The sequence below is a fragment of the Emydura macquarii genome, unplaced genomic scaffold (assembly GCF_026122565.2).
Source record: "Emydura macquarii macquarii isolate MOO-44397 ecotype Brisbane River unplaced genomic scaffold, CSIRO-AGI_Emac_v2 contig_1230, whole genome shotgun sequence".
In the NCBI taxonomy this organism is placed as follows: domain Eukaryota; kingdom Metazoa; phylum Chordata; order Testudines; family Chelidae; genus Emydura; species Emydura macquarii.
Window position 1 is genome coordinate 9,392,772 of NW_027131367.1, and position 23,509 is coordinate 9,416,280.

General features: G+C 42.1%; 1 protein-coding gene across 2 annotated transcripts in view; it reads right to left on the reverse strand.

The window, feature by feature from the left end:
• The window catches only part of HLF (HLF transcription factor, PAR bZIP family member), a 42,572-nt gene extending 32,731 nt beyond the window's left edge, over window positions 1-9,841 (reverse strand). For both annotated transcript variants that reach the window (XM_067547423.1, XM_067547422.1), the window contains exons 1-2: window positions 9,577-9,841; window positions 7,602-7,937 (exon numbers count right to left, since the gene is read on the reverse strand). In XM_067547423.1, coding sequence (XP_067403524.1) covers window positions 7,602-7,937; window positions 9,577-9,682 — 442 coding nt within the window. In that variant the 5' untranslated portion in view covers window positions 9,683-9,841. The remainder of the gene's footprint in view (window positions 1-7,601; window positions 7,938-9,576) is intronic.
• Window positions 9,842-23,509: the final 13,668 nt, after the last annotated feature.

The following is a 23,509-nucleotide window of genomic DNA, read 5'->3' on the forward strand; positions in this document are numbered from 1 at the left end:
GAGAAATAAAGGGCTACACTGTGCAACCCCTTTCTCCCACTGAGCAGCATCTCAGGGCTGGTCTACATTTAAACCTTAAAAGGTTGCAACAGCTACGGCACTCCGGAGTATGAAACACACACACCCGTACGTGCCAGAGCGACACCGACCCAACCCTCAGCGTCAGCACACCGAGGTCGATGGAAGAATGTTTCTGTCACGCTCGCTACCACTGCTCAGCGAGGCGGTGTTCCCACAGCGATGGAAAAACCCATTCTGTTATGAAGGCTGCATCGACCCTATGAGGTTAGGCCATTATCGGTCATATATGGCCTCACCCTGTGAGCAGTCCTGTTGAAATCAGTAGGATTACCTGGGGAGTAAACTACTCGTCGGTGTGATGAATTGGGCAGAATCTGGCCATAGCTATCTCCCACTTGGCCAGTCTACTGCCAAATAAATAAATACATAAATACTGAACAATTTCATGTTTACTCGCAGTCACATCTAATCAGATAACATTAATGTCTTCTTCGCATCTCGCTGATGTCCCCTCTCCTAACCGTATCATGCATAACAACATGTTAAGACTTCAGGATACACTTGCTTCTTAAAAAGTCAAATAATTGAACTAGTCAATCAAACGCTCTGCAACACATTTCCAGATGAGAAACAAGGCTCTTAAAAATGCACTGTTGTTCCTTACTCAGATAATCGTGACACACGGATTGCTCTCAGGCAGCTGTGAAATGTCTCTCTAGAAATAAATCACCCTTGTTGGCCATTGTGCAACCCTTACTTACCTGGAGTAGCACTTACTCACACATTTTATTCATTAATTTGGTAAATGCTACTGTATTGGAAATTTGCAGAATCAGGCCCTGTATATTCCAAATCACCACACAAAAGTGAGAACATCCTTCTTGTTTACTTTTTAGCCCCTAAATATTTTAGAGGCTTTTTTATGTGCTCAAGCAATTTATTAACCAATCATTGCAATTAAACAGCAAACATTAAAACGAAATCTACTGAGTGGGAAGCGTACACAATGTGCTTGCTTCCAGCATTAGCTAGGCTTGTGCATTCAGGTTTTTTTTCCTGCAGTGCAAGAGAGTCTATTTTTATATTTGCCAAAATGTACTCTCTGTATCTTTCTTGGATACAAAATGCAGTTTTGTGGAGATCTTCATATTACATTTCCCTGGCACATGAAGCCCATACATTAAACCTTTCCATTCCGCTGTGATTTCATACAGGCCAGTCATGGCAGGAACAAACAGCCTCATGTACGTGTGCTGCTGTTCTAGCAAAAGTCCCGCTGAGCAGGCTGCACAGGGCAATGGCACGTGCCTAAAGCACATGGTCATGCAGGAAGAGCCACTCAGAGCCTTCACGTGAGAGTCAATGTGAAAAAGAAGCACTCAGCATGGGCCTGCTTGAGCGGTTTGCTGGTCACTTCCGTGTTACCACCTGGCAGGCCAAAGTTCAAGAAAGTCACAGGGATTCTAGGCACTGGAGATGGTGTCCTCAGCTTCTCAGTTAGGGGTCTCATGCTATGGACCATGCACTTAGTAATTACTTGTAAGCAAGGATTACTGAATAGGAGGAGGTTGCATGTATATTGGCTGCTGGGAATATGCAAATCCTTAGACTGTGAAAGTTGTTCTGGAAGAGGAAGGAAGATTAAAATATATGGGAGGGAAATGGCAAACCAGAATTAAGGGGTGTTAAAACACTCCTGTCCTTGGACTAAGCCACCAGTTAAGTCACTCTGTAGATGGTGCTGAGAGGCTAAATGGATCAAGCGAAAGGCCAGATCTATTCACCTGGTGTCCCTAGTACTGGAACTAGACAGTTAGGAGGAAGAACTGGAAACTTCCCAATGGTAGCTCATTTCTATCATTATGATTTGTCAAATAAAGGGGAAGAGCTATATCATATAGCACTCTATTCCTGTATTCATTGCATAAGCAAAAATGTAAGGAAATCCTTCCTACCTCAGCTTCAACTGAGTCCCCTGGGTCCTATCCACTCCCCCTGGACTCCTCAGGACAGTTGCCCTATCCATTTAAATTATAGAGATTACACATAAAAAAGCCAGATGTTAAACAGATGTCTGTGATCACCAACTAGGTATCATCTGATGACCGCAAAGTATTACCTTCAACATTCTTCACACAAAACTAGCTAAGTGCAGTTAAACACCCTTTAAAGAACTCCACAGCCAAATGCAAGTCTGGGGTCCTACTACAGAACAGACAAAGACAACACAAGGTCTGCAAAGATGGAAAACACATAATATGGAGCATCAACAAAAAGTGTTCCTAGTGAACAAGTTACTTTAAAAAACTAACTTCGTAGAAACCGTTTTCCTTAAGATGACTATTGATTTAAACCAACGAATCAGCGGTAAGTGCTCCTTATACCAAAGGGAACATATTTCCAAGTCTATTTACTCATTAGCGAAGGATGTAACATTGCACTGGTGAGCTGAATAAGTCACTATGCCTCATTATTAAACCAAACCACAACCAGAATCTAATCTTGCTGCACTGACTGTCCTGAATAGCTCTTGATCCAAATAAAAACTGTATCCTTTATATGCAGCCTCCACATACACTACCGGGTTATATTTCTGTTTCATTTATTCTTCACTCAGAGAACAAATGATAAATTGATGAACCCCTCCTTCTGTCAGCCACAATGTAAAGACATACAGTCCAATACAAACAAAATAGAGCATTTTTTCCCTAAAGGAAATCAGTTATAATGCGGTAATGTCACATTCATAGTTAAGGTCAGTTTAAGCTTTGCTAAGCTTAACTAAGTTCCTCGGTGAATGTCAATGCATGTTTCTGGATCCTTTCCAGTAGTGGTAAAATATGTTGGTATTTAGGAGTTAATAATGGCATTCAAACAGTGGTTAAATTTCAATACACATACATGTCATCTGTAATATTATAATTTCAACCATGTATTTTATGTTGCTCGTATATGAATCTTGTACACATACAAGTCTCTAAGCTCCTTCCCCACCAGCACAAACATATATATATCCCCTACACATGTATGCATTACTTTATACATTATACTTACACGTGTATGCATACACATATTTTAGCATCAACGTATCACAGGCTATGGGCCAAATTCTTTTTGTCTCACTCATGACAGCAGACCCATTTAAACCAATAGCCCGTCTGATGGGAGATGAGCAAAATTTGGCTCTATACATATTAACTGCCACACTGCAAGACAGGCAGCACTAATGACATTAAGCAAAATGAAACTCAAGAGGATGCATGCTGCACACAAAAGAATACCAACATTTTATTATAACTGCAGTAGAGTTATCACCCTGGCATCTTAGTTTTGCCAACATTAATAAGACCACATGAATTGCATTTTTATTAGTATTGTAATAGAATTCAAGAAAGTAATTGCTTCTGTGCCTTGGCATAATAAAATAAATCATAACAACCAAGCATAAGTCCTTTTAATAACTAGAAAAAGGGAGCCCACAGCTATCAAACCCCAAGACGTCTTTCTCAAGGTACACTTTTTAAAATAGACTTTCAAATCTGCAAGTAATGTGTAAATGGCATGCCTCCATTCCAATGCTTTTTTTACATTTTGAATACTAATTCCGCTGCAGCTCAAGTCTTCTATATTACAAAACGGGACATTCGTTTACGTCTTTTCATAGCAGTTTTAAGGGCTATTTTTTAAATATTAAGATTGAGATATATTAAAAATATATTTGTAGTTTGATTTTAAAAGTAGATCAAATACTGAAGTTCATGTGGGAACATAAGAGCGGCAATACTGGGTCAGACCAATGGTCTATCTAGCCCAGTATCCTGTCTTCTGACACTGGCCAATGCCAAGTGCTTCAGAGGGAATGAATAGAACAGATAATCATCAAGTGATCCATCCCGTCAGCCATTCCCAGCCTCTGGCAAACAGCAATCCCTGCCTATCCTGGCTAATAGCCATTGATGGACCTATCCTCCATGAACTTATCTACTTTTTTCAAATCCTGTTATAGTCTTGGTCTTCACAAGACCCTTTCGCAAGGAGTTCCACAGGTTGACTGTGCATTGTGGGAAGAAATACTTCCTTTTAAAACCTGCTGCCTATTAATGTTATTTGGTGACCCCTAGTTTTTGTGTTAGGAGAAGGAGTAAATAACACTTCTTTATTTACTTTCTCCACACTAGTCATGATTATATAGAGCTCTATCAGATCCCCCCTTAGTTGTCTCTTTTCCAAGCTGAAAAGTTCCAGTCTTATTAATCTCTCCTCATATGGAAGCTTTTCCATACCCCTAATCATTTTAGTTGCCTTTTTTGTACTTTTTCCCAATTCCAATGTATCTATTTTGTGACGGGGCGACCAGATCTGCACACAGTATTCAAGATGTGGGCTTCTGTCTTATCTATCCCTTTCCTAATGATTCACAACATTCTGTTAGATTTTTTTGACTACCACTGCACACTAAGTGGCTGTTTTCAGAGAACCATCCACAATGACTTCAAGATCTTTCGTGAGTAGTAACAGCTAATTTAGACTCCATCATTTGTATATGTATAATTAGGATTATGATTTCTAGTGTGCATTACTTTGCATTTATCAACATTGAATTTCATCTGCCATTTTTTTTGCCCAGTCACCCAGTTTTGTGAGAACTCTTTGTAACTCTTCACAGTCTGCTTTGGACGTCAAACTATCTTGAATAGTTTTGTATCATCTGCAAATTTTTGTATCATCAGCAAACACCTCACTGTTTACCGCTTTTTCCAGATCATTTATGAATATGTTGAATAATACTGGTCCCACTACAGACCTCTGGGGACACCACTAGTTACCCCTCTCCATTCTGAAAAATGACCATTGATTCCTACCCTTTGTTTCCTATCTTTTAACCAGTTACTGATCCAGGAGAGGACCTTCCCTCTTATCCCATGACCACTTATTTTGGTTAAGGAAACCTTCAGTGAAGGACCTTATCAAAGGCTCTCTGAAAATCTAAGTACACTATATCCACTGGATCACTCTTGTCCACATGCTTGTTGACCACCTCAAAGAATTCTAATAGATTGGTGAGGCATGATTTCCTTTTACAAAAACCATGTTGACTCTTCCCCAACAAATCATATTCATCTATGTGTCTGATAGTTCTGTTCTTTATTATAGTTTCAACCAATTTGCCTGTTACTGAAGTTAGGATAGGATAAGTTAGGATTGCCTGTAATAGCTGGGAACGACTCGGGAGCCTTTTAAAAAAATTGGCATCACATTAGCTATCCTCCAGTCAACTGGTACAGAAGCTGATTTAAATTATAGGTACCTACCACAATTAGTAGTTCTGATGTTCCCTCAAACAGTGTGTGAAAATAGAGATTTTTATAAAATGATGTATGAAAAAAAATCTATTGACAGTGAATTTGCATTGTCTTTAATAAAGCTACTGCTTAAAAATGTATTTGGTTTTGCTCTGCATCCAGTTGTATCACAGAAAAAATATTGTGATTTAGGAACATGAATTCAGCTCCTCATTTAGAGAAAAATAAACTACCTTACTGTTAAGCAATAGAAGGTGTCATAAAATTTTAGAAACTGCAATCATGGCTATTTCCTCTTATCCCTTACCCCTCCAAAAGAGACCTGGGTTTCTTTTACAATAGTAAAAAAAAAAAATCATGTATGACTGCATTAGTGAGAAAAGTTTATGAGCCCCAATAATGTTGCAAGCAGTTTGGGAAAAAACACTAAAAATCACTGGGCTGCAAAAAGTTATGCAGACAGCTGACCCATAACATAGATTACAAATAAATTCTGACAGGTGATCATGAAAAGGCTGGCTCACTTCCAGATCATCTGAAAAAAGAATGGGAAGGGATAATCATTCGTAATTGCGTGCACGTGTGTGTGCGTGTGCGAAAGAGAAAACACATGCTGTGTGTACAACAGCTTGTTAAAAATATCTCCAAAAAAGTAGGGTTTTTTTTTTCCTCTTGCCAACTCTAAGTGTGATTTAATTTTGGAGAATGGGATTAATTACTGTTAATGCTAAACCCTGAGGCCTCTTAAAACTGGGGGAAAAAAACCACAGTTTCTCAAGAACTAGCCAGTGTGAGGGGAGTGAATGAAAAATCACAGGACAACACTACAACTCTTCCCAGCTTGGGCCCAAAACACTGTTCACAGCTTTTTTTTTTTTTTTTTAAATAAGAAATTAATTCTGCCAATTCATGTGACTTTTGCACATTATTTTTCCTCCCTCTATTGTCATTCTATTTATTTATTTTGTCTCTATCAGATGGCTCTGACAATGGCAATGCATGCTGAGCATGGCAAGTCATCAAGCAGAGGGGAGAGGAGTGGTTTCCTGATCCCAGCTGCATACTTTGCTCTCTCAAATACTGCAGGAGTGTAGGATCACAATCAAAGTCTAGTAAGAACATGCCACTTTATTTGGAAGTGTCAGGTTTCTTATTGTTCCATTTCCCCCAGGTTCTCATCTCTGACACACTGGTGTAACTCCACTAGAGCTACTAAGGGTCTGATTTAAAGTCCCCTGAACTCAGAGAAAAACTCCCATTGACGTCAAATGGTTTGACGTCAAATGATGTCAAATGGATCAAAATCCAGTTTTAAGATGTTTTCTTCTTTGCCTATTGTTTAGGGCAGAATTAGATAAGTTCATGGAGGACAGATCCATCAACGGCTATTAACCAGGACGGTCAAGGATGCAACCTCATGCTGAGTGTCCCTAGCCTCATTTGCCAGAAGCTGAGAGTAGATGACGGAATGGATCACTCGATGACAGCCTGTTCTGTTCATTCCCTAAGAAGCACCTGGCATTGGTCAGGGTGGGAAGACAGGATGCTGGGCTAGATGGACCATTGGTTTGACTCAATATGGCCATTCTTATGTTCTTATGCAGGTTTGAGTCTCATGTAACTCAACTGAAGTCAATCATTACACTCCGGATTTACACTAGTGTAACAGATCAGAAGCTGATTCCAAGTGTTGCGTTTTATTTCTTGCCTGATGTTTAACTATTACGGCTCCAATTTTTATTGTGTGTGCTTTTTTGCCTGGTACATTACAGGAGGATAGGACATACAATGATATGGCCAACATTACAGACAAGAACCCTGTTCCTGCTATTATCACTGAAATGACAGCTGGGGCCCTTCTCTCCTGCATATGGTCTTGTTGACTGTACAAATTCTCTTTTGCTGTTTTTCCCTCTCTTCTTTCCCCTGTTCATTTTACACTGTGGCATCAGTGTATTACTATTTTTACTTCTGTTTGTATTTTTAGCCTGTTAATGGCTATGTTAACAGTAGGGAAAAGACGACAGGCAATTTTCCATGGAATTCTCAGATTCTTGACACAATTTAAGCAAAAACTTCCTGCAGAGCTGATTAGAGTTTCTCCAGATTATCAATTAATTATTATTATTATTATTGGCCCTCTCAATGACTTGATTTGTCTTGGAGTTCTCCATGTTGCCTGTGTCAATCATGCAATCAGAAATAATTATTCACCTTTTTTATTTGTTTGCATGACTCATTTAAAAGCCTCTAGGGAAGGTCTTATGGCTGATTTACCTGGTCTGACTGGGCTCTGCATGCAGTTCTGAGACACCATGCCCGGATGGACTGACGTAGATGCCCTGCTGCTGAGGTCCATGACAGAGGGTGCTGCTGAGGTAGCTTGCTGGAGATTTGGCTGGTGTGGACTGTGGTCATGCTGGGCTGGGCTGGGTGGAATTCCATTTTCTGAGAGGAATTCTTCCAGGTCCATGTATTCCAACTGGAAAGTGTCTCCATCATATGGCAGCGTCTTGTCCCATAACGTTGGCCCCAAGAAAGCTGACTGTGGGACTGAGGCGCTGGTGCTGTCTTCATCTAGCTTCTTGTCTTTGTCTTTTTCTTTACCAAACGCTTAGAAGAAAAAAACACAATGAAGATGTTAAGAACTGAGGCATTAATAATAATAATAATTATTTTCAGGAAGATTTTTCAACTTTCTCCTATTGTAAAAAGCTAACATCTCATCACACAAATAAATCCTTTGATTCTTTTCATCTGGCACAGAATTAAAAGGTCAGGCCAAATGATCATGTTACTGGATGTAGGCATATTTTCATCAGTTCTGTCTATTTTTAGTTAATTCAGAATTCAGTGTGAGTTTTAATAAATACTCAGATTTCTTGAGAGTGTCTGTACTAATCAACAAAGCAAGTTATAGGGCAGATGTTGCCAGGTATTTTATTGTGTTTGAAAGGAACAGTTTTCATCTAACCCCGCCTCCCCAAATACCTTAATATCATTAAATAAAAAGGCCCAATCCTGCAGCCCTCAAGCAATAATGCAGCCACTGCGCTTGAGTTGTTTTGCTTGCTTTGAGATTGCAGAATCGGGCCCATAATAAGTAATAAACACCACAGTATATGTATCATCTGTAGAATTAATAATGTTAAACTACTTCATTTTCTGCTGTTTATGTTTACAATAACGATAAAATATATTTGGATAAATATACTCAGATGTAAAAAGTAGGCAAATAAAGTAAGAAAAATGCCCAGACCAAAATATTAAGAAACTACTACTTATAAAACATAATAAAGTGCCCTTATTCACTCTTAAGTAGGAAAAGGTTTTAAATGTCTATTAAAAATTAACAAGTCACCATTATAACCTACATTTTAAGAAGATATAGCTCCTTGAAAAAGATTTGCTACAGTCTAAATTATTATAGTTTTCTTACAGATAATTATCTTTAGGAACAGAATCTGCAGATGTTGCAGGAAGTTTGTATGTTTTCTAAATAACATTTTCATAACAAAAACATTTGATAAAATCTAATTATGATTGCATTATTTTATCATCCCCCCCAAAAAAAGTTGCAACTTTCCAGCTTTTACGATTCTTATTATTTACCATTCACCCAAATACATTTTACACATTCATTGGGAAAAAAAAAGGGGGGGGGGGGAGTGAAGTCAGGAAGGACAATGGTCATAAAACAAAACTGATGCTCAAACTTCAGTCACCCAGAGCATACACTCATTTCTGGAAGGAAAGTTTGAAGATGGGCTGTCTGCTCCTTCTCCATTCAGTACGAGGAGATTTATTTTATTATCGGAAGACACACAGTTTAGTGGCCATTGTCTAACTAGAAAGGGATTGCACCGATTCAAAAGACAGACAACTGCTTTTCATGACTTATTGCTCACGTTTGTCATGCATAACATACTGTCTTTATCTGAAGTAATTGAATCTCCTTGAACAGCTAAGGTTTGCCGAGGTTCACAGCTGAACTCTAGGCAGGTTTCCTCGTATTCACGTCTGCTTTTCTAACGCTGCTCAGCTCTCCAGTGGAAATTTCTTGCCCGGATTAAAGAGTGGAATTTTGCACTGGAAAGGCGGGCTCGGCACTATAATCCTGGCAGGCATGCACCGGGTGCCAACGAAGGACAAGATTACGTTGCATCTAAAACTCATTCGATTTGCAAAAAAAAAAAAAAAAGGAAGGAAAGAAAGAAAGAAAGAAAGAAAGAAGCAACTGTCTGCGCCTCACCGTCTTCGTGATTCAGCGGCAGCTTGAGCGGGTTTTCCAGCAGGGATTTCAGCACCCCGTAGGTGGGAGGTAGGAAAGTGGGGTTCAAAGGGAGAGGTCGAGACATCTTCTCTATCGCTCAACACAACACCAAACCGGACCCGGACAACTCCTGGGTGAGGCTGGAGCAGGGGGAGAAATGACAGCCTGGGCGCTCGCTCCTGGCCAGAGATTCCCCCTCCCCCGGCTCCACGCACAGCCACCAGCCCCGCAGCCGCTCCTGCGCCCGGACAGCTCGCACTGGGCGGCTCGCAGCTGATCAGTCGCACGTCCACGTGCAGACACTGACAAGCGTGACGTCAGCGCCCAGCGGAGCGCCAGGATAGGTCCTGGGGGGGGGGCGGAGCTGCCACCTTAGCCCCCGGGGGCGGGGGAGGGAGGGGAGATCCAGTTCCAATGCAACCGCGGTGCCTCTCACCACCGTCGTGCATTTTCCACGCGCGCGTGCACCCGCCCGCGCGCGTGCAAAGGCTGCTTCGCTTTGGTGTAGCAGTCCGCTGCCCCCCCCCCCCCCCGGCTGCACCAGTGCCACCCCCACTGACTTTCCCCAGGCCTGGGCCAGCCGGCCACCGCTCGGCTGGTGCAGTAAGAAGGCGCGCCCCGGTGGGAGGCAATAATGCTGCCTGCATGCCATCGACTGCCTGGGCAGGGAGCGGGTTTCTTTGCACGAGCGGCCAGTGAAATGCAGAGCTGGCCGGCAGGCCTCTCCTGGGGTTTAACACACGCGCACACACACACACACACAGCATCGATCCGAGTCTTGTATGGGAAGGTTTCGAGCGGTGATCGGTTAGTTCCCACGGTAACCAGGAGGCGTTTGAATGTTTGACCCAGCCCGGATTAGAGCAGGAGGTAAACAGAAGGGAACACGCACCCAGCACGCCTGCAATCAAACTTTCACACACACAGAAGCGTAACGTGCAAGTCTAAACAGTGCAGTGGGACTACACGGACAAAGATGATGATGGAGATGATTATTTAGATCCCCAGCTGGTGAGGTGTTGACACCCTCCTTCCCCAAGATCCCACAGAATGCAAAGAGAAAAATATATTGTATTGTCCACTTCAAGCACCCAAAAATCATGAGTCAACCCCCCCCCCCCTTCCAAAAAATACCCAAAAACAGTTGGCTTAAAAATCATGAGCTTAAAAATGCATTTTGGATTCTCTTTATTTGCCTTTTGGATTTCGAGCCTTTTTTTCAAGGTGCGTTTTTTTAAGGTTTTCTCTGCAACACTGAAGAAAAAAACATCAAATATTGCAGGACTTACGATTCAACTGAAAGAGCTGACAACAGCAGCCCTGGCAGCTAGTGCAAAGAAACCATCCACGTGAAAGCATCTGCAGCACTTGCAAGTGAGATCAGCTCATCGCTGAGACAGGACAGAATGCTGCTGATTTTGGAGAAGATGAGTCCTTTTCGTCTTTAATTATTCCTGCTTGGGAACATTCACACTCCAACCACAGCTTCCGGTTGGGAAATTGGAAGTATCAAGTATATCTAGCTATTGGCAGTTGCTAGTATAACAGCACTTTTAAATTTTTTCAGTGCAGAAAAGCGACTCACTCGCCACCCCAAAGTCAGTAACAAACATGAAAGCTCTTCTTTGTAACAGAGTTTAGTTCAGTGGCATGGACTGAAAGACATTTTTTTCACAGTGAACGCCACCCCCAACCCCTCCAAACAATAATTCTTACACTGGGGGTCTCATATTTTGATGACACTTGAGAATGCTAGATGAGATGTGGGTGAAGTGATACTATATTTAATCTAGTCTATTTATAAAGCACCCAAATCATTGGGTCTCTAGGTATTACCATGGTATCTAGCTTCAAGGTTTCACACTACAGCTTGTTTATTTTGTAGCTTTCATGTCATTAGAGATGAAAGAGACCTAACAGAACTTTTAGTTCATCTCACTTCCAGTAAAAGGATTAATCCTTCCAGCACTTATGGTGGAAGGCTATTCCACAGTGTGATAGGATATCAAGAAATCTTCCTAGTGGTGAAATCTTTCTATATTTTCCTTTTCTGATGGGGCTTTTCCATCTTTAATTTCTGTGGCTGTACTCTCAATTACAGCCCGTTTTTTGTCCACATTGGCTTTCACTCTTGACACCTGGATCAGAGCACTCACTATGTTTGCCACGCTAAACAGTTCCACTCCACCATTGGTGTTTATACCTTTCATATATTTGTAATCCTTTACTCCTCATCCTGGCTGGTTATCACTTAGCCAAGCTGTACTTTCCCTTATTAAGCTCTATTAAATTTTCCTCAGATTCAGTCCATCAATTATTCTGTGTGTGTTATGTATTTAAGAAAAGAAAAATTATATTCTCCCTGATCTAGTCATTTCTTTACAGAGATTTACACATTGCATTTTCATAACCTTTTTGATTTTGAATGACCATTATTTCAAAACAAAAGTGAAATTCTGCTTTAAGTACAGCCAGACTGAGTATTGAACACAATGATTTTCTCTGCTTATCCCCAGGAAAAACCATATTAAAAGGGTGTCTATTATTACTCGAGGCACTTTGATTGGTATTTACACAAACACTCCAGCTAAAATTAGCGGTAACCCACAAACCCTCAATAAATCTCAACCCCAAACCAAAAGAGTATGATAGCGTTGGCATAGCCAAAACCTGGGGATTTAAACTGATCATCTGGTGTTTTAGAGAAATAGAAAATGTAGCATTAACATAATGAAGGAAAACAATTAAAAAGAGGGTATGAAAGAACCTTGAAACAGCACAGAGCTATTATTGTTTGAGACTGAGACATTTCAAGGTGTAACATGATAATAGCAGTACAGTATATTTACAAGCCACCCAACCACAAAGAACTACTGGATTATTAAATCATTGCACGCATGGCAATAGTGCATAAACTGGCCTAATTGCTAGTTACTGGATACTTTAATTACATAAATACAGAGTAAATGACATTAAGAGGGGGGAAATGATTGGCAGTGCTGCATGCATATCTAGTACAGGAATTATTTTCTATTCAGTATGTGCATAAGTAAGTAAGGGAACCTTTATGAGATTGAGTATTAAGCAACAATGAGGATAAACAGAAATATAAGATGCAAAGGTAATGGAGAATCTGGGAAACACCAACAAACAATATTAATTTGGAATTAGGATATAAAATGAAAGCTCAAGAAGGAGGAGAACAACTATTGAACTTTGTTATGGTTATTATCTACCTAATGCAAAATAGACTCAGTAAAATCTGATGAAATAGGATATTGAATTAAATATAATAAGATCCAAGCTTGTCTCTTTCATTATTTGACACCAGGTAGAATGAAAAACTCCTAAGGATAAATTGTGTCTAGATCTGCATAAGTGTAGGACTGAGAGAAGCAACAAAAGGGTTCAGGGGCCATGTATAATCCCAGTCTTTGAGTTCCCAGCGTGCAGGGACTGGAAATTAACTCAAATGGACAGGAGAAGGCAGAAGCCATTCCTTCCCATCTATGGACTTGCCAGCAGAGCTAGGTCAGCATCCAGGGAAAACATGCTGCACAAGTATGTAGCACTTAGTCTTATGCTTCCAGATGCATAACCTTCTCGCCTTTCTTAGAATATGTCTACACTACAAACGAGGGGTGTGATTACCAACTCACATAGATATACTAGTGCTAGCTCTCCAGCACACTATAAATGGTAGTGAAGCCCCAGTACGACGGGCAGCAGTGGCACAAGCTAGCCACCCCAAATATTTAGCCAGGGGGTGCCTGTGGGTTTGTACTTGGGGTGGCTAAGCCAGGCTGCTGCTGCCACTGCCCCTGCTACTGTGGCTATACTACTATTTTTAGCATGCTTGCTCAGATGAGAGCTAGTGTGAATATGTCCACACAAGCCAGGACTCACATCCCTCGCTCCTAGGGTAGATGTAGTCTAACAAGGGTAATAACTTAAAGCAACAGTTTTGCCACAAAGGTTATTTATATCACACTGACAGCCTCCTTACACGGCAAATCACAGATGCTTTCCAGAGTTATCCTGTGTACCTGTGAAACTTGCAGAAGTTGCCACATGCTTAGAGGCTAGAGTTCATCTATAGTCATCCCTTACCAACAGTGGTTGTTGCCAGATGCTGCATAGGAAGATCTGAAATGAGTTCGGCAATAATCTAGCTGTACTTCTGCATTCTTCATACAATCCCAAAGCAGGGTTGTTGCTTTTCTAAACATTTTTTAACCAGATTCACTCAAAAAGATGACTTTTTTTTGTATACAATGACAAAAGACCATGCAGACCACTATTTTTCCATATAGAAAATTTCTTGTTTTCTTCCCAGGTAAAAATGAATTCAGCTAGTGAATGTTTATGTTCCTTTTCTAGGTGTTTTCATCACAAAACGTTGGTCAGTATAAATCCATATATTGTTGAGGCCCTGATTGCTGATAACTGTTTTCCCTTCTCTCATCTGGGCATTTGGAAAAAGAAACACATGAAGCTCTCCACTTCTTCCCCAGAGCCCAGCTATACTACAGATCTAACCATGCCAGTTAGATAATATTAGATGGCCAGAAGAAAACTCTCTCTTTCTCTACCCCGCTAACCCACTGGATAATTAGAAGTGAAATCACTGTCTGAAGCTCCCAGGGAGGAAGGGAGACCGCTGAGAGGATCCCAGTGGGAGGGGACCTCACTGGCTGGTGGAGGCCGAGTTCCTGCAGGAGCAGGACGTTAGCCTTCCCTTCCTACCAGACTGCTCCCGCTCCAGGTGCCCGCCCGAACCACGTTGGACCAGCTCGGCCAGACGCGAACCCGAGAGTCACGCTCTGGGTGCTAGCCCCGTCCGCACGCGCCCGCTTACGTCACGTTGCTCGGTGGGCGGGGGGGCCCTCCTGCATCCAGGCAGCGCCGGGCAAGGATCAGGAGTCACGTGAGAGAGCGGAGTGACCTACTTTGGGCCAATGGCGAGCGGCCCAATCGAGGCTTCGGTCTTCCGCGTCGAGGGGGGGAGGGAGCGCGGCTCCACCCCCCGCCCCAGGAGGGGAAGGACGCCAGCCGGAGCGCCGCGGAGGGGTTTCCGGGCCCAGCCTCCAGGGCGTGGGGTTGTGGAAGGACAGCGGGGGGAGGGTGTGTGGGGGAACCTCAGGGGACAGCGTTGGGAGCAGGGGACACGCCAGGGGCCGGGGGGGATGGTACGGTGGGGGTGGGACTGTCCTTCCTTAATCTCTGGAAAGCATCTAGTCCCCCCAGCACTTTACAGCAGGAATATGGTGTTGAGAGCTCAGGCCGGACTGTGGGAGAAGGGCTGAGCCCTGCAGCTCTCATGACAGCAGTGGTTCAAAGCATGAGGTCTTGGCTTAGCTGCTCCTTTCCCCCTCCCCACAGAGGATGCTCCAGAACAGGCAGGGCTCTGGATCCCCATTGAGATGGGGGTGGGGTGCTCCACTACTGACCAGTACCATCCAGTACTGACACAACACACACACCACAACCCCCCCTTTTCTTTGAGCAGTGGGACTGGGGGGATCGCTTCTTCCTTGCCTCCTTTTATGGCATTATAGACCTGTTGCTTAGCAACTTTCCCCCTTCCTTATGCATTTTGAAGCATTCCCGGAGATTTGTTGCCTGCTCAAGAGTTGAGGGCGCATTTGAGTGGGAAAAATATGTGGAATTTAATTCAGGAAAGGGAAGTAACTTTGCAATATTGTGAGGACTTAAAATTAATTGGAGTCCTGTAGGATAAAACAGCAAAAAATATAGCTATTTTAGCCATTATTTTACACCAATATTTGCTTCTATCCCATCCCTACAGGGTGGTGTACCACTAAGTAAAGTAAAATTACAGTATTTACACTTGCCTAATTTTTGTAAACTCTGCTCAGGTGCTAAGTGACATGATAAAAATTCAGTTTACTACAGTCCATGTTAGTGAATGAGCAGGTAGCCACTACAGAATGTGCTTATTTTAAAAAAAGTTACCCAGCAACATTGTGAAGCTTTTTTCACCGATATTTGTTTTGTGCCAGACTCATGTGGGGGTCTCCTCTGAAGTACATCTAGTGCCGGCTGCTGTTAGTGAGAGGATATTGGAACAGCTGCAGCAGGGGTCAGTTACTGTACAGCAATTCTTATGTTTTGGGATATTCCCCCCCAATGGTGTTTTGTGGATTCTGGGCATTCATCATCTTTGAAAAGTAAGCAGCTTTTTAGAAATACCTGAGTTTCAAAAAGGGTAGGCTTAAGCTTCTTTGCCTGTCTTCCAGTTAGAGGGACGATGTGAATTGCTGTTTACCTTTTTTCCTTGTCATAGATCGATTCTGATTACTCTGGGTGTATTTTTAAAGCTCCCCCTACCCATAGCATGTTTTTGTAATAACTATATGGATTTTTCCATGAAAATATTTTAATATAGTTAAAAACAGATGGTCCTGCTAGCTCTTTATGGACATTAAAAATCCGTTGGCACTCTTCCTCTGAATAGGGTTTTTCTCTGCTGTCTTGACAATTTCCCCTCCTGTCACTGTTGTGATCGAGAAGTGACTCTGTTTCAGTGGTGCTGCATTTATTTAGTAATGACAATCTTTGGGACACTGTGGCACGAAAGACGCTAGGGAAATGCAATGTAGTTTTTCTCTTCCTATTTATAGAGCTTGCACCCATCTTTTAGGTTGTAAGGACACTTCAGCACTGTCAAAATATTTGTCTGTGGACCTATTCATAACAGTTGGTTCTTTACTAGGGTTAGAACGGGCCCTGTTAGGGTGAAGTAACTGAACCATGAACAGGATTCAGCACTGTTGTGAACGCTGCTGGAAACATGATCCTGTCTAGCCCACAAGACAGCCATATGTTAACCATAACCTCGTCATTGCCTTGTTCTTCCAGTGTAGTTATTTTTCGAGACCTAACTGCTAAATTCGTTTGTCTGACCATGTCATTTTATTTCAGGTTCATACAAGAGAGTCGCTACAACATTGGCACTGAAGATTTTCATGTTTAGGGGGAACTCTCCCAATGATCAAATATGCATAAATGAGCTCAGGGAGTTGTCCATATTACACATGTCCCCCCCCACCCCCACCCCTTAGAACGTTTTTCCTCTCATGTGTCTTCCATGCTGTCTTGGGAAAGGATGGTTGGGTGTAAAGGGGGAAGTGACAGGCCACCAAATGAAAGGAGGGGACACTTAAGCACACAGGAGAACTAGCTTTTGGATCAAGGCAAAATGCAGGATGGAAAAAACAGATGCTGACTTCCTAACAGGCTAACTTAAATACATATTGGTTTATAGACATATCTCCACCTCAGTCTCTCTGCCCTCCAGGAGCCAAATGTGCACCTCATTTGATGTCTCTGTTCCACATTCAATTAAAAGAGGAGGAAGCTGTGACATAAGTTTAAAATTTATTCATGATTTATTTTACTTCTGATAAGACAAGAACCAGTGAGTCTGCCAGGTCAGCATGGAGTGGAAGCAAAGTTGGGACCTATAAGAAGTGAGGACCTTACAGACAGGCATAGATCAGAGGTGCATTTAAATTCCCAAATGCCAACCTTCTGGCAGTTTAATTTTCAATAGAGCTGTGCATATAACTGATTGTTTTCAATTTGATGGCACTTAAAAAACCCAACACACATTTGGTTTGACCCAAACAAATATTTTGGTGAATGAAAAATCCAGATGAGTTGTGCTTTTGTTAAAGTTGTTTTTGTTCAAAAGAAGCCCTACATGGACAAAGGAGGATGTTCCCTTAACCATTAGCAAGTGGTTAGAGTACTCACCTAGGTGTCCCTTGCCCCAGAGCAGAATTTGAACTTGGGTCTCCTATTTCCTGGAAGAATGCTCTATCCAGCAAACTAGGGGGTATTCTGAGGCAGCTCTTTCTCCGTTTCTCCTGTTGAAGCTGTTCCACTGTGTATAAAATACTTGAATAGCCATTGTATGCACATGTGTGTGAGAGAGAGAGGGAGAATAACACTATAGGTGGGGTTAGGGCACTCATCTGGAATGGGGACATCTGGGTTCCAGTCCCAGCGTGGGGATTTGAACAGGGTTCTCCCACACCCTAGGTGAATGCTGTAACCACTGGGCTAAAGGTTATAAGAGATGGTTGCCACCACCAACATTTTTGTTGGGAATCTAGCCTGGAAAAAAAATATTGTTTTGATAATTTCAAACTTTTCTTTTTTTCATTTTGACTGAAACAGTTTGCCAAAATAGACATGAATTCATTAAAATGTTTTGGTTGGCCCATATCTGTATTTTTGATGGGACAATTTTGTCCAAAATATTTCACCCAACTTTAATGTTGAAACCATAATTTAAATGATCATACCCTAGCAGTGCAAAGCAGTGGTGGTGCCATCAAGAAGTGTGCATCTTAGAGGGACAGCATCTCCCCTGGCCCTGGCAGAAATCCTGGAAGTGGCCTTAGCCTGGCTTTTGAAGTGAAAGCCCTTACTGACAGCCTTGGATTACTTTTAAATTGATGCTTGTTTTCCACTTGGCATGCAACTGAGCGAACTGACGTGATTCCTCACAAGAAGAAAAATGTTTGTTGAATGAACCGTGCCCTGCCCCTGCCTGTATTTAGGATTGCTTGAGTGCAGGAGAGACAGGTTTGGACCAGCTCCTAGTTGATGGCAGAGGGATTTCTCAAGCAATCTGGGCCAGTTCCAAACTACATTCCAGTTCTCAGAAAAATGGACTAGTCATCGCTTAAATGCCTATGGGTTGAAAGATTAATATGTTTTCTCTGCCAAAGTTTACAGGCACCCCTTGCCACAACAGTAAAGTGAGTACATGTATTTACATGTGGATGGCTGACCTGGTTTGAACTGAGCAGCAGTGATGATGCAGAGCAACTAAGTTTTTTAAACGAATACCATGCTATTCTTCTGAGGTAGTCACTTACTGGCATTATTCCTAACCCTGTAAAACCAATAACCAACTTGTTAGAGCAGCCAAACTAGAGTAAGGACTCTAAGTCTTCAGTGTCCTTCACCACTGTGGGATTAGAAAAGTGCTTCTGGATCCAGGAGTAAAATGAGTATGGCCAGTGAAATGGGGTGACAAAATGCTACGTTGACAGTCTTATTTTACAGAAGCCTTGCAAAGACAAGACCATTCACCCCCAAAAACAAACAAAACCACCTAAATTGGCTACAGAGATCCCCATCCTGGATCAGGACCATAATAAAACAGAAGTGAAAGCTTTAGGGCCTGACCACATTGTCCTCATTCAAGCAAAATCCCCATGGAAGCTGATGCCCTAATTCTACTGACTTCTAGGCGGTATTCAGCAAGATTGGACAAGGGGTGACGGTCAGGGCAGAAGTTAGCCCAAAATGAGTTTTGCCTGCATAAAACGCTGCAACTGAGCATTTAAGGCTTAACGCTGAACAACTACGTTCTCCCTCCCAGTCAATTGGACTGCAACACCTCCCAGGTTCGGACTCTTGAAAGGAAGTCCTGTTCTTGGAATGTATTTAGGTTGTTTTTTTCAGTTCCATGTCATCTTAATTGGCTCAAGTTTTCCGTTTATCAAATCTCAGTCCTCTAGGCCTAGGATATTAAGATCCCTTGGAATCCCACAAGTTAAACGAGACCACAGCAGGAGAGCCTAGCTTTCTGCTGGAGAAAACTGGGAAGAATCTCACAGACCAAGTCAGCCTATAAATCCAGGCCCATGCATATGGCATTTAAAAACTGCAGCATGTGGTACATTAACATTCAGTATTTATCTATATGCAGTAGTTACTAGTTGCGTCATGAGATACTTAACCACAAGACCTGATGAATGGTAAGATTGTTGGTTATTCCTGATTTCAGTTGCAAAATCCTTGGTTTACTGAATAGTGAGCAGATTCTGATCTCTATCATACCGATGTAAATCCTTAGTGTCAGCCTTCATTTCTCAGCTTTATAGAAAGGTATCAGAATCTAGCCCACTATATTTAGCATGGAACATTTTGTTATTTGTATTTCCCTTCATAAGTCTCTGTTTGAATCTATTTAGGTCTTGGCTTTATGTTCTTCAGTAAATGCAATAAAAAAGGCTGCTAGAGCTGCTTTTATTTTTGGTAATCTACATTCTTTTAGGAAGAGCATTGATGGAACATACAGATTGTTACGATGAACATTGCTTCATACAAACACACTCTGATTTCTGTGCAAGTGTCTTCCTAGTTCATTCATTAATGAAGTTTGATTGGATAAAAAGAATCTTTGAGATGACCTTTCTAATTTAAAGGGGCTAAGGCAAGGGAGTTGCTCTTTCATGTAGATACATGAAAGAAATTCAAAACAAATTCAGCTCTGGTCAAGTCCATTGGACTTCAGAGAGGGTTTGTGTCTCGTATTGCCTTCCACATTGTGAAGGAGGAAAAACTACTATGATTAGGCTTTGTCTAACAGGGGCATGGGTCACAGCCCTTCCCAAAAGGTGGCATCCAGCTGCCTGTCAAGTTCCAGAAGGACACACTATTGGATGAATTCCACAAAGAGGGTTCTCTTTAAAATAGATAGGCTTTAAAAAAAAAAAAAAAAAAAAAAGCCCTAAACCAGTAACCAGTTCAACCAACATTCAGCTTGTGCTCCATAGGCAAATTACACAATTGTTTTTCTGAATTAAAAATGAAATGTGCTAACTAAGATAAACAATAATTTCAACCATTTTTGCTTATAAATGAGATTAAACAGAAAATAGACCCAAACTGCCACAAAATAATGTAATACTTATTTTCTTCCTAAGCTCTCGACACCTTTCTACTCATCACATTTGCATTTAAACTTTGGTCCTGATCCTGCAGGGATTTAGGGGAAGTCTACACTGCAGTTAAACACCCTTGACTGGCCCGTGTCATCTGACTGATGCTATGGGGCTGTTTGTTTGCAATGTAGAGGACAGGCTGGAGCCTGGGCTCCGAGACTCGGGTGGGACTTACAAGGAGGACTTAGCCGAATTAAAAGGAGAAAGGAGGACGGGGAGGAGGGAGAGAGACTCTAGTCCAGTGGTTAGGGCATTCCCATGTGAAACTCACATTCCAGTCCAGCTGCTCCAGTAAATAGTTAATTAGTTTACACCATGGAATAGCTTCAGCAGCAGTGACTGAGAGATCCCTGTCAAACATCCTATAGCCGGTGGGTAAGGAACTCCATTGGGAGAGGGGAGACCAAAGCTCAAATCCCTGCTCTGCAGCAAGGGGATTTGAACCTGAGTCTCCCACATACAGCAGTTGGAGCACTCACCCAAGAGCTGGGCTAAAGGTTGGTGGGGAGCATGGTGTGCCCTGAGCATGCCTTCCAGGTTGGGTCCTGAAAGCAAGATAGGCTGGGAACACCTAGTTCAGTGGTTCTCAACCTACTTACCCTTGTGGGCTGCATGTCCAGCTCTGTGTTACGTGGACCAGTCACACAATATATATTCTACCTGTATGGTCCTGAGGATCTCACATGGGCTGCAGCTGTGTGCTGACTGGGATGCAAGCAGCCCACAGGTCATCATGGGTTGAGAACCACTGACCTAGTTTATGAATCCTGCTGGGGCCTAAGTGCAGCGTGAATTAGGCACCGAGCTGCGGCCGATATCACGACTTAGGAGACTGCACATGCCAAGTGGCTGAAATTTAGGGGGATTTAAAGCGTGGAAAGTCAGCCACCTACCGCGTTGGGTGGCAGAGGAGCAGGGATTGTGTGAATGCCAGTCATGCCTCAGAGTTGGGCTTTGGCACCTAAAGTTGCAGTAAGACACCTAATGAATCCGACCTTGAGGCATGTGCTTCCCTTGATGCATGAGTGACTTTACTGGCACTGCTTACCTTGGTAAAGATATTCCTGCATGTAGGCATGTGCAGGATCAGAACTTCAGACGGTTCACTGTTTGCTTTGTCTGGACTCGGTGCCATTCATTTCTGCCATTTTTATTATTATAAAATTAGTGAATTGACTTGGAGAATCGGTATTTAAAGGGTCTCTTTGTAAACACAAAGCAGTTTTTATTATCAGAGTATAAACACTTTTGCATGTTTGTAGCCGTGAGACAGATGTCATTACAAGGATTTGTGTCCTCCTGTATTTTAATGACGAACCTGGAGAATACATTGTTTTGATTGGCATGGGAAAGCAGGCTGTGATCTTCGTTTTACTATTTGTTATTGCTGCTTCAAACCTTATCAAAGGAAGAAAGAATCCTCCTCAATAGCTGCTTGCCAACATTACTAATGAGAATTTTAATGAGATTTTTCCTTTTGAGGCCTAATTTAGGTCCAATTAACAGTACACAAAAGCAAACATACTGTGCCATAAAAGGGAATAAGTACACTGTGTCTCTCTTATTATATACAATTTCCATTTGAATCTCTTGATAAGAGGAAATGTTTAAAATGCTCTTTTTAATATATGCAGACTTTTGACAGTTCTGCCTTAATGAACAAAGTGCCTTTAGAAAATGTGGACCTATATTTTTATAATTAGCTTTGGATCACTGCAGGGTAAACATTTGAAGTGGGGCCATGACTCCCATTGACTAATGGGGATCACAAGGCAAAAACCCAACATACATCACTGTCCTGGTTACAAGGCGAGTTGCACTTTAGACCCCTTTCAGTCCCTCTTGAAAGCACCCCTCTGGGGCCAGGTTTCACTCCTTTCACCACCCTCTCTGCATAGACCCCCCCAGTCCTACCACTCGGACTGGATCACTGGGCGCAGCCCTATTTACCAACCGTGTTAACCCAACAGATCCACTGCATTTGACACCTGTAAGTGCTTTTCCTTTGGGAGCCTGTGACAGACGCTGACAAAAGAACAACTTCTTCCAAACAAAGCATTAGTTATTTACCTTAAGGTGACTAGCAAAGGGATAAAACAAAGTCTATATGCCTTTCCCCTTTACCTTAGCCTTAATCTTCAGTATGTGCCATTCAGCCCAGCTACCTCCAGCTCTGGGCTGGGACAGAGCCTACTTGGTGCAGTAGGTGTCTGTCAGATGGTCATCTTCAGCTGCTACTGACACCCCATGCAATCCCTCCTTAGGCTAGCACCTTTTAAGGATCTTTCCGCTTTGATCCTGGCTCAAATCTGGGAAGAGTAAACCTTGCCTGCCGGAGCCATTCCCTATTTATGAGTGGCCCCATTTTTTCCCTTGAGGACAATTGTTATTCTCTCCAACTGTATCAGTTTCCGGGAGGACGGAGGAAATTGCTTAGAATGGATCCCTTTCTGGATGAAAAGCAGAACGAATGTGAGAACCAGCAATGCTAGTAGGGATGAGCTGAAGCAATAAGCATTCATACCTGTTGAGTGGGAGCAAAACTAAATAATCTAATGGCTCCTAATTTAAAGAAGGGAGAAACATACACAACTATGCCACTGAAAAAAGTGTTTCAGTACAGATCTGGCCAGCTGTGGATAGAATTTATGCTAAATAGGAGCAGATGTGGTTAACAAAGTAGCATATCAAATGACCATGGACTTTGAACTAACATTAGACATATTGTAAATATGCTTAAGTACACATGCTTCCAATGCGTATTTCTTGAAATGTGTAAATAAATATGTTCTCAGCCACTGCAAAAAAAGAGCCAAGCCACAGGGCTGGTCAAGCCAGAATCCTTTACATCTGTTGCAATACTCAGGACAATGGCTTGGTTGGTTTACGGTGGAAATATTTGTTTTTCCAGTTGGAGTCTTGGCAACTTGGAACAGATGTTCAGGTTCGTGGCTGAACATTGTCTACTTGTACCTTGTCTCTTGAACTGTACATTTGCCACCTACTCCTAGGTTAGTTTAATCTGGAATTTAATTTACTTGTAAATCAGTCATCCGTGGGGGGCAAATATAGTGCCAAAAAAAAAAAAAAAAAAAAGCGCTGCTGGAAGTCAATCTTCGTTAGACTTCAGTTTTGCAAAGAGT